Source organism: Balaenoptera musculus, chromosome 19, assembly GCF_009873245.2.
Source record: "Balaenoptera musculus isolate JJ_BM4_2016_0621 chromosome 19, mBalMus1.pri.v3, whole genome shotgun sequence".
Lineage (NCBI taxonomy): Eukaryota > Metazoa > Chordata > Mammalia > Artiodactyla > Balaenopteridae > Balaenoptera > Balaenoptera musculus.
Window position 1 is genome coordinate 46235157 of NC_045803.1, and position 13992 is coordinate 46249148.

Here is a 13992-nt window from a genome sequence, read left to right on the forward strand (position 1 = left end):
GTCCTTTCTCTCTCTCTTCTCCTTCTGGGACCCCTATAATGCGAATGTTGTTGCGTTTAATGTTGTCCCAGAGGTCTCTTAGGCTGTCTTCATGTCTTTTCATTCTTTTTTCTTTAGTCTGTTCCGCAGCAGTGAATTCCACCATTCTGTCTTCCAGGTCACTTATCCGTTCTTCTGCCTCAGTCATTCTGCTACTGATTCCTTCTAGTGTAGTTTTCATTTCAGTTATTGTATTGTTCATCTCTGTTTTTTTGTTCTTTAATTCTTCTAGGTCTTTGTTAAACATTTCTTGCATCTTCTCGATCTTTGCCTCCGTTCTTATTCCGAGGTCCTGGATCATCTTCACTATGATTATTCTGAATTCTTTTTCTGGAAGGTTGCCTATCTCCACTTCATTTAGTTGTTTTTCTGGGGGTTTCTCTTGTTCCTTCATCTGGTATATAGCCCTCTGCCTTTTCATCTTGTCTAACTTTCTGTGAATGTGGTTTTTGTTCCACAGGCTGCAGGATTGTAGTTTTTCTTGCTTCTGCTGTCTGCCCTCTGGTGGTTGAGGCTATCTAAGAGGCTTGATGGGAGGCTGTGGTGGTGGGTAGAGCTGACTGTTGCTGTGGTGGTCAGAGCTCAGTAAAACTTTAATCCACTTGACTGTTGATGGGTGGGGCTGGGTTCCCTCCCTGTTGGTTGTTTTGCCTGAGGCAACCCAACACTGGAACCTACCTGGGCTCTTTGGTGGGGCTAATGACAGACTCTGGGAGGGCTCACGCCAAGGAGTACTTCCTAGAACTTCTGCTGCCAGTGTCCTTGTCCCCACGGTGAAACAGAGCCACCTCCCACCTCTGCAGGAGACCTTCCAACACTAGCAGGTAGGTCTGGTTCAGTCTCCCCCGGGGTCACTGCTCCTTCCGCTGGGTTCCGATGCGCACACTATTTTGTGTGTGCCCTCCAAGAGTGGGGACTCTGTTTCCCCCAGTCCTGTCGAAGTCCTGCAATCAATTCCCACTAGGCTTCAAAGTCTGATTCTCTATGAATTCCTCCTCCCGTTGCAGGACCCCCAGGTTGGGAAGCCTGACATGGAGCTCAGAACCTTCACTCCCGTGGGTGGACTTATGCGGTATAAGTGTTTGCCAGTCTGTGAGTCACCCACCCACCAGTTACGGGATTTGGTTTTACTCTGATTGCGCCCCTCCTACCGTCTCATTGTGGCTTCTCCTTTGTCTTTGGATGTGGGGTATCTTTTTTGGTCAGTTCCAGTGTCCTCCTGTTGATGATTGTCCAGCAGCTAGTTGTGATTCTGGTGTTCTCGCAAGAGGGAGTGAGAGCACGTCCTTCTACTCCGCCATCTTGGTTCCTCCTCCTGGGGGCCACTCTTCATCGTGGTGCGCAGGCCTCTCACTGTTGCGGCCTCTCTTGTTGTGGAGCACAGGCTCCAGACGCGCAGGCTCAGTAGTTGTGGCTCACGGGCCCAGTTGCTCCACGGCATGTGGGATCTTCCCAGACCAGGGCTCGAACCCATGTCCCCTGCATTGGCAGGCAGATTCTCAACCACTGCGCCACCAGGGAAGCCCTATCCTTGTAAGTTTCATCACATTGTTACATACAGTTATGGGGTTTTTTTAAATTACTGTGTAATATTCCATGTGTAAATATGCCACAATTTGTCCATGCTCATGTTAATGGACATTTGAGTTGTTCATAGTTTGGAACTATGACTGAATATTCTTGACATGTCTCCTGGCACACGTTTATACAGGTGTCTCTAATGGAGGCTGGGTCGTGGGGGTTAGATCTGCTTTTTTCACTCACATTATATTGTGAGCATTTACCCATCTCAACACATATTTATGGGAGACATTACTTTGAATGGATTTATCATATGCCAGTATTCCAGGATTCTATTGACAGACGTTTAGATTGTTTCCAGTTTTTCCTTATTGCATTTGCATATAATTCTGTGACAAATACAGTGATCTTTTTTTTTTGGTTGTGTTGGGTCTTCGTTGCTGTGCGCGGGCTTTCTCTAGTTGCAGCGAGTAGGGGCTACTCTTTGTTGCGGTGCACAGGCTTCTCATTGCGGTGGCTTCTCTTGTTGCAGAGCAAGGGCTCTAGGCGCACAGACTTCAGTAGTTGTGGCACGTGGGCTTCAGTAGTGGTGGCTCGCGGGCTCTAGAGCACAGTCTCAGTAGTTGTGGCGCATGGGCTTAGTTGCTACATGGCATGTGGAATCTTCCTGGACCAGGGATCAAACCCTTGTCCCCTGCATTGGCAGGCAGATTCTTAACCACTGTGCCACCAGGGAAGTCCCAAACACAGTGGTCTTAATGATTAATGAAGCACCTCACACAGTCCTCAGTACAAGTAGCCATCCCACCTCCTTCCTTACGTGTAATACTACAGATGTTAGCCTCTTTAATTTGTGATTCATAAGTCAGTTAGGAAGAACTTCTGGAAAGGCTGGCTGGAAGCAGTCGTTAAGAAATAGGTATTCATGGGACTTCCCTGGCAGTCCAGTGGTTAAGACTTCATGCTCCCAATGCAGGGGGTGTGGGTTCAATCCCTGGTCGGGGAACTAAGATCCCCTATGCTGTGTGGCACAGCCAAAAAAAAAAAAAAAAAAAAAAGAAATAGGTAATTAATCGAAAACTCAGGGTATCCAGAACAGAGGGCATTTCCAAAAAGGAATTATGGAGCGTGAAGGTTATGAAAGAAGATCATTGTAGCTACTGCTCCTTCAGAGCTTGCAACAAACCAGGTACTATACTTCACACGTATTTGGGTTATCACATTGTCTTTGCCATGGCCTTAGGAGGTAAATTTCATAATTTCCAGATGATGGAATAGAGGTTTGGAGAAGCTAAATAATGTAACCACAGTTACATGGTTTATAGTGGCAAAATATGGACTCAACCCCAGGTCTGTGTTCAAAGCCCAGGCTTACTCATCAGGTAATGTTACCTTCCTACATGACTATGGACCATTTCTTTAAGGCAGCACTGTCCAATAGAACTTTCTGTGGTGAGGAATGTTTTTACACAAATACAGTGGCAACTACCACTTGTGGACATTGAACACTTGAAATGTGGCTAATGCTGCCATTTTGGAAAGTGCAGTTAAGGTTGTACAGATCCAGTCCCTTTCTTTTTTTGTTGTTTTTGTTTTCAATTCTGTTTATTTTTTTAAGTCTGTCTTGAAAGTACAACCAATGTGATTAATTGTGCCTTAAACAAAATCAGTGTCTAAACAAATTCAATATCTAAACACATCTTCAGCAATGAAATTAGGGAAAAGGGAAGGAATTTCAAAACACAGACCAGGAAACAATCACAAAATATAGGTTTAATTACTACTGTTAAAAATAAAAAAAAAAAATTAGAAAAAGGAAACTGCCAAGAAAACAACCGTAAGTACTTGAATAAGTCTTGCTATTCTGAATAATGTAACATCTTTTCTAAATTGTAGATTTAGAAGTTTTAGAACACACAGACACTAAGGAAAAGAAAGGCTAGTTCCTTGGGAATTACTATCCAGTATGATACAATTACTTCAGGATAACAGAAGCAGAACCTTCCTTACAATTAGATTTTAACAAATGATTTTGCCGCTAATAGAAATGGGGAATGTGTGAATGACAAGTTTTGGAGGGTGAAAGAAAAAAAATCGACTAAAGGTAAGCACTGGATACAGAACTGAGGTTTGCTTATATTTCACAACCAAAAATAAGCAAGTTAAACTATCTTGTACAAATAAAGCTTGATACTAAGTATGCAAACAGAAGCATAAACATTTGTAACTAACCACACCCATGAAAGACTGGGTTAACACTTCCAACGCGGTATTGCTACTAGTGGACATACGAAGCAGAAATTTCTAAACTACTGTTACACAGATGAGTAATGTTAGTATAAATTCTTTATTTACATTAAAATCTGTTTCAGTCTGCTGGTGTGACCAAACCTTAGAAGGTAATCCCTAAGGGTAAATCAGAATGTAAGAGCAGATATTTAGATACCAGGTAAAGGCTCAATTCGATGCAATCATAAACCTTCAAGATATTTTTCTAAAGTCACTGAAATCATTTTAGGTGGTGTTCTGGTGGTCAGCTAAAAGTGAACCATTAATCACTAGTAGTTTTTATCCTTGCCATGATAATTCTCTGCACTGAATGGAAACACCATGAATAGAGACACATTTTAAGTAGTAGAAGATTGACATTCTGTCATGCTATTTGATTTTATAAAAAATCATAATAGACCCTCTCACTGTTAAAAGTTGTAGAGGAACTTTATAATAAATTCTTAAATATATTTCTGTGATGTCTAGCAATTGAATAAACTTGAAAGTAGAACTAAAATTTTGCTAATAACTGTCTGCTTTATATTAGACAAGGAAATATATATGTATTTACACAAACTGAACTGAATTCCCTTCTCCACAAATAAGACTTCTAAACAGAAAAAAGTTCACAAAGGACTATAGAATGTGACTGGACACTGAACAACTAGACTACCTGGTTGAAATCAGATTTCAGTCCTCGGTCATTCTCAGAGTTTTTCTAATGCCTTTTGCAAAAAGTACAAGTAATGTGATTAAGTTTTATTTAGATTCCTTATTGAGGATAAATTTTGTTATAAATTCTACACTTCAGTCACTGAGCATAGAACTCATTGTTACTGAACATGAAAGTTAGGTTTTTTTCATGTGACCTAACTTTTTTTCCTCTACCAACTATAAAGTCCAAAATAACATTTTCTGTCAGAGATAATATGGACAAAAATTGTGTGCTGAACAGAAAGTTTTGAGACTGCTTAAAATGCACCTACTGTTTAAACCAAACAAGTTTAACAAGTATAAATTTATACTGCGAGTCCTTAGTGGTCATATATGAATAACTAAACATTTCTTTTTTGTAAACCTCAGCAACTATATTCACACATCAAGAGTTGTCAGTGAGCTCAGTCTTAAACTACACCTTTTTAAAGAAAGTATTTTAAAGAGAACAATGAAGAATCCAAGTAAAAAAGTGTTAGGTTTTTAAATTTATTTTAAGAAATTAAAAATGAAAAGGTTAAGAATTTACTAAATCTTTATTTCCCTAATTGTGGTATTAACAAAAATTTCTCACAAAATGTATAAAACAGCATAAACATTCGATAGATACACTAATATTAGTCATACTTATTCTTTCACTTGATTAGCATTTGTTGGGAAAACAAATGGCCAAAGTGCTTAATTTTCATTTAGAATGGAATAATCTGGCCTAACTCTGACCAATAATTAAAGAAAATAGTAGAGGATACAAGTATTCAAAATTTTACACGAATAAAGAGGGTTTGCTATTTTGTCTGCTAAAGATTTTTACCTCAACTTTAAATCTTCCTGAAATGCCAACATCCCAAAATAAAATTTAGTATCACCTGACCATAGACTGAATAAACCTTCAACATCAATCCTTAGCACCTCAAATAATGACACAAAGTCATAACACATTTTTTTTCATGTAAGGACCAAGCAGTTTTAAAAACAATCTGAGTAGTCTCAAAACATTCTCAAACTTACATGAAAATTTGAGTACACATAATACTTCCAAAGAGTAGGATTGTTTTAAGATTCTCTTTGGATTCTAAGAATAACCATTTTGTTCATTTTTAAATAAATTATTATACAAAAATAAACAATTGAGGATGTTTTTTGTTTTCAGTTTACCCAGGCAAAGGCCTTTGTGTTGCGCAGGCAAAGGCATCCACAGTGTACACACAGGCTAGATTGTAACCTGTCCGCACAGAACAAATCAAGAGCAAGCAAGCCAAAAGGGACAAACGAAGCCTCCAGTCTGATTTAAGCTCTTGTAACTGTGGCTCCTAGGGCAGCTTATTCCTGCCATCTAGGTCTAAGATTATGGGGCGCAGTTCCAAACCTACCAAAAATGGAAGCCAAGGGCATAAGCTGGCAGGCAGGCAAAAAGATCCTTTGACAGGAATCACTCCATGAGTTAGGGAAGTGGATGAAAGTGAGGGGAATATAACGAAGATTCTAGAATAAAGGCAGTGGCAGGATTAAGGAGAAGCCTTAGGAAGGGTTCTCACACTTCTAAAGTGTACATGTTAACTGGGTGAGGACAAAAGTAGAGTCCCCAGATTCAAATGAAATTTTAAATAATTATACGAGTGCCTGCAGGCCAGAGTTAAATCCCTAGCAGTACTGTTAATATCAGATGTTATCAAGAGTGAACTGGAAACAGATTTTGTTTGTGCCTTTCCACAGACATTGAAGTCAAAGGAAGAAATTGCACCTACAACTAAGAACTAAGAGGCCAAAATACCACCTTCATAAACCTTTGACCATAAATTTCCAAATTTGTGCTCTCATTTAGTTGAAGTTGCATTTATCCTAACTTACTGAGATTTTTGTTTAAGCATGCCTACATTTTAAAAAATGGTGATTAGTTTTGAAATTTAAGATAAAACTTCTAGAACCTTCACCAAGATTACTATTAAAACCCTTAGTATAAAAGATTTTTGTGATCCTTACAATTGATGGAAACCCTACTACTTTCACATTTTTAAATTTATATTTTCTGAAATATTAATGGTCAGATATCCCCAACTGCTAAAGAAAATATGGTATGATCTGGTTTCCCAAAATCGAAACATGTTAATAAAAATTTTAAAAATTGTATTTACACAAAATAGCCTGAAAAATTAAAAGGAACAGTGAATCCTAGGTCCTATAGGGGAGGGAAAAGCGGCATCATAAATAAGTTCAAATTGAAAACTTGGAGTTTTTGTCCTGTGCCCCATGCTATTTATTAACTGCCATATTTTAAAAACAACAATTACGTTACAAAGAAGAGGATCTATCATCCGCATTTCTTCCTCATTCAGGTCAGCTTGGCTTTCTTCTTCGCAGGTCCTTTGTGCCCTTTGGCCTTTCTTCTTAAATTCCGCCTGTCGACCACAGGCGCTTCCACTTCTATCTCCTCTGAGCTGCTATCCACAGTCTTCTCTGTTGATTGTGTCCACTGATCCAGTTGCTCAGAATATGCTTCAGACTGCTCCTCTGACTGGTTCTTCTGTCCTGCGTTCTGTGAAAATGGCACATCTTCAAGTTCAACCTCTATTAAAGAGCTCTGAGGAACAGCTGGAGATGTTTCCCGGGGCTCGGCTACCCCCTCCTCACCCTGGTCTTCCATTGAGGCAGTAGTGTTGGGTGATACATTTTCAGGAATCAATTCTTCACAAAAGTCAGTTATCACGGAGTTTGGAAAACCACTGTCAGACCGTTCTTCATTTGGGATAGTAGCCACATTGTCTGAACTCCCAAAATGTGCTTTCTTTCTTGAAACTAGAGGCAGCCTCTCTTCAGTGTGCCCCTTGTCATCAGATGGGCCTTCATCTAGCAACATTTCTGAGTCAGTTACATGTGAAGTCTTATCCTTTGCAACAGCCTCAGGAGATTTTGAAGATTCTACCACCAGTGGAACAAGATTCGTAGAGTCTTCGCTGGAATTAAAAGACTGCAATTTTAATTCTTCACCTAAAACTTCACTAGTGGAGTCCTCCTCTTCTGTTACAAGTGAAGTCTTAAGAGTATCATCCACTATCTCACCATTCATAGGCTCTAATTCAGATTCCTTTTCACCTTCTTGCTTTTCCAGGCCTGGCTGGGTTTCTGGTGCTGGTCGAACATTTTTATCACTACTTTCATCCTCAAATTCAATCACAGTCTGTTCGGGTTCTTCTTCCAAGAATTCTTCTGACTCTCTGATGTTCGTGCAGTAGACTCCAATTTGTTCACTGAAGCTGTAGGTGAAGTCTGGGGAGTCTTTTCATCTTCCCCTTGAGAACTACTAAATTCAGAATCCTGAAACTGTTTTCCAATCTTTGGCCGCTTTAGATGACGACTTCGAGTACGAGTGGAAACAGGTGTTTTATCGTGACCTTCAGAAGTGCTTGCAAAGGCATCTTTTAGAGAATCAATAGTTAGCTGCATCTCACTAGACAGACTGTCTTCAGTTCCTGCTTCATAGTCGGGAACAGATGCAAGACCATATTCTCTAGACACAGGTCTTTTAGCTTCATTTTGAGAAACTGCAGTAATTTTAAATGTTTCTCTTTGTAATGCTCTGGTGATTGGTATTCTCTGGTACCAGTGTCCAACACCTTCAACTTCCCAAAGCAGTTCATGGTCTCCTGGATATTTTTTTTTTTTTATACATTTATTTTATTTATTTATTTTTGGCTGCATTGGGTCTTCGTTGCTGCGTGTGGGCTTTCTCTAGTTGTGGTGAACGGGGGCTACTCTTCATTGCAGTGCACGGGTTTCTCATTGCAGTGGCTTCTCTTGTTGCAGAGCATGGGCTCTAGGCTCACAGGCTTCAGTAGTTGTGGCACGCGGGCTTAGTAGTTGTAACTCGCAGGCTCTAGAGCACAGGTTCAGTAGTTGTGGCGTACGGGCTTAGTTGCTCCGCAGCATGTGGGATCTTCCCGGACCAGGGTTCGAACCCGTGTCCCCTGCATTGGCAGGCGGATTCTTAACCACTGCGCCACCAGGGAAGCCCGTCTCCTGGATATTTTTCAAAGTACTGGTTGCAAGCTATGTACATGAGAGAGGTCAGTGGATACCGCAAGCCAAGTGCATCTTCTGTAAAGGAATCAGCAAAGTCCTCCAGCATATGAAGCCCAAAGTCTTTGCCTCTATATTTCTTTCTTACGAACATTGTATCAGGAACTGGCAGTTGGTAGCTTTGGGTAAGAAACGAGGCACATATGCTTCCTGTAGGCTTAACTGAATAAAACCCAGTGGCCTCTCCTTTCTTCCACAGAATCTTAGCATAATCAGTACTGCTATGACACAAGAATGGGATCTCATTTCTCTCCATTTCCAGCTTTCTGTAAATAATTCGATTCAGAACATACAGAACCCCTCTCTCCCCAAGAGTTCTCACCTGCTTAAGTCCCTCTCTGGAAGGGACAGATGTTTTCACAATATCATCAATAGCCCACCACTGATCAGCAAGGTAAAGTGCCACAGCTGTGAGTGAGTCCTCGGGTGCAAAAAGAGCAAGAACTTTCTGGGTCTCATCTCCACCATAGAGAGGTACAAAGCCTACATTTGGCAGGCTGATAGGAATTGTAATATTGAGAAGAGAAAAACATTCAGGATTTTCAGGGTCCCCACACCTGAGATCTGACATGTAATCTTCAGCAGAATTTTCCATTTCCTCATGACTGCAATTATCCAGCATATCCACAGGGGATGCCATCCTCTCGGACGCGCCGCCTGAGCCCGGGGAAGGAGGCGGAGCCGCGGGAATGAATGAAGCCGGCGGCGGCTCGCTGGCGACCCCGGCCGGGCCCGGGCCGCGTCGCTCGCGGCTGGGCTGCCGGGGCCGGTACAGCCGCCTGCCCCTCGCCCGGGACGCCCGGCTCCTCCAGTCCCTTTCTTTTTGAGTCTCAGAGAATCCGATGAAAGATAAAGACCTTCTCTCTAGAAAAACGCACATTTGCAAATCATATCCAATTTCAAGGGGTCCCAAGTTAAGAATCCTTACAAAAGTCTGCATGCACTTCAGGTGCTTCTCAAACTGTGATTTTTGTGGGGAGAGCTGTCTCCCAGGGACCACTATACAGCAGAGCTCTGAGCTCCATCAGTTGCTCTTGGATCTTTACAGTCTGGGGACCCATCTGAATGGTGAAGAAATCCTTGGTTAGCCCCTGAACCAGAGTCTGATTTTCTCAAGAGATCAAGAAGGATTTCTATGCTGGTTACACTACCCATTCCTGCTGCCTTCACCCAGACCATCACTCCTTGTGTACTAGGATTGGGGTTTCTCAGCTGCTGTACTTGGCTACCTGTCTCTCGTGTCCATGGTGACACTAAAAGCACAGTCCAGCTTTCCTTGCGTTCCTTTTCATGTAGGGGCTCCAGCACTCCTTATTTCACTCAGGATGCATCAGCCTGCAATGTGGATGTTAAGGCCTGAAACTTGAGTGATGTTACACTCTCTCCATTGTTCACCAGCCCTGTGTGGCTTACCAAAGCCTGGTGTCAGTCCCAACTAGGGTACTGGCTAAGCGGCTGGGTTTAAAGAATGAATTCGGGAGGACTGGAGCTTTCTGTTTTGGCTAAGCATCTGTAGACTGTAGCAGTTAGTTGGACCTTAGCATCCTAGGGAGCCAAGACCTTCTGAAGAAGTATGCCAGGAAGGGAATCTTGGTTGCTGTAAATCCTATTATCAAATAGCCAACTGCCTTCAGTAGAACTTGCTTCCTTGAGCTGGGCCCTGAGGGAGGACACCTGGGTGGGGATCACCTGGCAATAGGATAGCCCTTATCTCTGTATTAGAAGTGTCTGTTTCAGTCAACACTGGGAGAACAAGCTGAATTAAGGTAAGTCATAGGAGGTAAAAGGTAAACACGGTTTTAAGTTTCTTGTTGGTTCTTGCTTGCTTTAGTCTCCTTGACAGGTCAGAGTGGGTGAGAAAATGGGAAACAGAGCCAGGAGTTCCTTGTAGAGCCCAGACTTGTAAGTTCTTGGTGGTTCAGGAGCTTGACATTGTTGGATGGTGCCTTACCTGGAATCAGGACAGGATGTGATCTGAGGATTCTGCCTCCAGGCTTTCAAAAATCTCTGGAGACTGCTGCAGGTGATCCATGATGGCCCAGTCAAGGAGTTTCTGGGGATGAAATCTGGGGAGAATAAAAGGGTGTCTTCTCTTGGGCTGTATTCCATGTATCACATTGATCACCAAGGTCTGTCTGTTCTACCCCTAAGTAACTGTCAAATTTGCTCCCTTTCCCTTCATGTCCATAGCCACTGTCTTTGCTCAGACTCTCAATTTTTCTTGCTTGAATCTCTGCCAACAGCCCCTCAACTATTCCTTCCACCCCCAATCCCACCCCTCCAGTCTTTGCTCCACCCTGCAGCCAGAGTGATCTTTCATTGTACAGATCTGATCCCTATCACCTTTCTGCTGGAAATGCTGCAGTGGAGCTCATTACAGGCAAGATGAAACCTTGGCATGCCATGAAGTATTTTTTTCAAGTGCTGTTGTTTCTGTACTCTCCATCATAATCTCCTTCATGCAGTAAATTCCAGAAATACTTGTTGGGTGTCTCTTACACTCCAGGCACTACTCCAGGCCCTGAAAACAGCAGTGAACAAAACAGGCAAAATTCTCTGTGTCTGTGGAGCTTGCATTCTGTTGGGTGGGGGGCAAACACATAAATGTGTAGTATATCAGATTGTGATAAGTGCTATGGAGAAAAATCAGGAAAGAAGAAATTGCGACCAAGGGTGGGGTTGTTCCAATTTTTATTTTTATTTTTTATTTATGTATTTATTCATTTTTTAGTTGTGGCACACAGGATCTTCATTGCGGCATGCAGACTCTTAGTTGTGGCATGTATGTGGGATCTAGTTCCCTGACCGCGGATGAAACCCAGGCCCCCTGCATTGGAAGCATGGAGTCTTAACCACTGGACTGCCAGGGAACTCCGTTTTCCAATTTTTAATAGAAGGGTCAGGGAAAGTAACATTTTGGCGAGAAACTAAAGGAGGTGAGGAAAATACCTGAGGAAAGACCATTCTAGGCAAAAGGAACAGGCAAGTGCAGAGGTGCTAAGCCAGGAATCACAAGGAAAGCAGTGTGACTGATCAGAGTGAGTTAGCAAGGAGAGTATAAGAGAGGAGGTTGCAAGGTAGCAAAGGCAGGATGGGACAAATGGTGTAGGAATGCAGTAGACCTTATTAGTTGGAGTTTGACTCTGACTTAGGGTGAAATGGGAAGCTACTGGAGCGTATAAGTTTAGGAATGACATATTCTAAGGGATCATTTGGGTTACAGTGAGGGGAATAAACCGTAAGAGGGTCAAGGACAGAAGCTGGGAGGTCAGCTAGGAGGCTAGGCAAGAGACCATTGTCTCGGATCAGGGTAGTAGCAGTGGAGGTAGTGGATTCTAAAATATCTATTAAAACATATATTTTAGGGCTTCCCTGGTGGCGCAGTGGTTGAGAGTCTGCCTGCCAATGCAGGGGACACGGGCTCGAGCCCTGGTCTGGGAAGATCCCACAGGCCGCGGAGCGGCTGGGCCCGTGAGCCACAATTACTGAGCCTGCGCGTCTGGAGCCTGTGCTCCGCAACAAAGAGAGACCGCGAGAGTGAGAGGCCCGCGCACCGCGATGAAGAGCGGCCCCCACTTGACGCAGCTAGAGAGAGCCCTCGCACAGAAACAAAGACCCAACACAGCCAAAATAAATAAATAAATAAATAAAATTTAAAAAAAAAAAAGAATGAACACCTTCTTTGGATTTCCTTTTTTTAAAAAGGGATAAAATATGTACTTATTAAAAACATGAAAATCTTCTAAAAAAAAAACAAAAAACAAAAAACATATATTTTAAAGGTAGAGTCAAATAATTCACTGATGGATCAGATGTGGAAATGAGAGTAAGAGAGGAGTCAAGGCTGACTCAAGTATATAGTTGCCATTTTCAAAAATGGGAAGAATTAGGCTTTGGTGTAGAAATCAAGAATTTGATTTTGGATGTATTAAGTTCAAGATGCCTATTGGACAACCAAGTGGGAATGTTGATCAGGCAGTTGGATATATGTATATGCATACATATATAGAATTCAAAGGAGAGGTCCGGGCTGGAAATGTATATTTGAGAATCATCAACATAGAGAGCCACAGGGCTGGATAAGAGCACTCAGGAAGAGTGAGAAGATGGAGAAGAGGACAAGAGAAACCAAGGAGTCGCCAGCAAGATAGGAGGAAAACAAAGTGCGTGTGGTGCCAAGAGAAGAAAGTGTTCCGGGGAGAAAGGAGTAATCAATTGTGTTTAAAGCTTCAGAAAGATTAAGGATAGATATTGACCATTAGATATAGCAATTTGGATGTCATTCATAACCTTGACAAGAGGACATTCTGTGGAGTCGTAAGTATGAAAATCTGATGGGAGGAAAGGTTTGGAGATGGGAAAATAGCCAATTCTCATTGTCTGAAGGGGAGGAGAAATGGGACCGTAGCTGGAAAGAGAAGTGAGATCAAGAGACAGTTGTTGTTTTTGAAGATGAGAGAAATAACGGCTTGTTTATTTGCTGAGGGAAATGATCCAGGAGAGAGAGGAGAATGGTTGGAGTGATGGAATCAGGTGTACACAAGTGGAGGAGTTGGCCCAAGTTAGGAGCACATACCGTTCATCGTTATTAATAGGAGGGAAGGCAGAGTATATGAGCATGGATGCAGGGAGGTGGGAACCTTGTGGACTTTCTCTTCTTATTTTTATTTTCTCAGTGAACTAGGAGACAAGGTTGTCATCTTAGGATGGGGAAGAAGTTATGAAAAGTTTGAAAAGAGAGGGGAAGGTATGGAATGGCCATCTGTGAGAATGGGTTAACGACTGTGCTAGGATAATGTAAGTAGGATTGATGAGTGACATTGAAGGCCTTTTTAAGGTGAGTGGTCATAAACTCAAAGTGAGAGCAGTTAGCAGAGGTATGTGAATTTTCCAGTCGTGTTCAGCTGCCGCACTTGTGCATGCATACGTGGAGGGTTAGAGTTAATTAAGGCTTGTGTTCTGTCAGAAAAGTACAATGAAGCGAGAGAGAGAGGGGAAAGGGAACCAAGGTTATATTCGAAGGAGTGATTATGATAACAGACCACAGAATCTAAGTGAGATAAGAGGTGAAACAAGGACACAAGGGAATAACTGAGCTACAATGGAGGACAAACTTTTTGGAGGAGAGACGGTCAGGGATTTTAGAAATTAGTGTTTTGGAAGCATCATCTATAAGGATACTGAGGTTATGTGGGAGCAGGGTTGAAGAGTGATAGTGGCCATATGATGGCAATGAGGGTAGCATAGTCTGGTTAACATCAAAATCAAAGCTGGGCACTTTTGGGAAGGAGGGAAGCAGAATGGTCTGGAAGCAGCAATAAGGACAAAGAGAAAAATAAAAAAGGACAAAGAGGATACCTATTCCACTGCAAG

The 13992-nt window shown here is 42.2% G+C and overlaps 1 protein-coding gene and 1 long non-coding RNA gene across 2 annotated transcripts in view; one reads left to right on the plus strand and one right to left on the minus strand.

The window, feature by feature from the left end:
• Positions 1 to 6713: 6713 nt before the first annotated feature.
• LOC118885920 (soluble lamin-associated protein of 75 kDa-like) lies at positions 6714 to 9268 on the minus strand. Its single transcript, XM_036835112.1, is given in 3 exon segments — positions 6714 to 7755; positions 7758 to 8194; positions 8568 to 9268. Coding segments are annotated over 3 exon segments (2010 nt in total). The 5' UTR covers positions 9260 to 9268; the 3' UTR covers positions 6714 to 6874.
• A 713-nt stretch (positions 9269 to 9981) lies between these two features.
• The window catches only part of LOC118885927, a 30208-nt gene continuing 26197 nt past the window's right edge, over positions 9982 to 13992 (plus strand). Inside the window, exon 1 of the long non-coding RNA XR_005017585.1 lies at positions 9982 to 10385. This is a non-coding gene — a long non-coding RNA (uncharacterized LOC118885927). The remainder of the gene's footprint in view (positions 10386 to 13992) is intronic.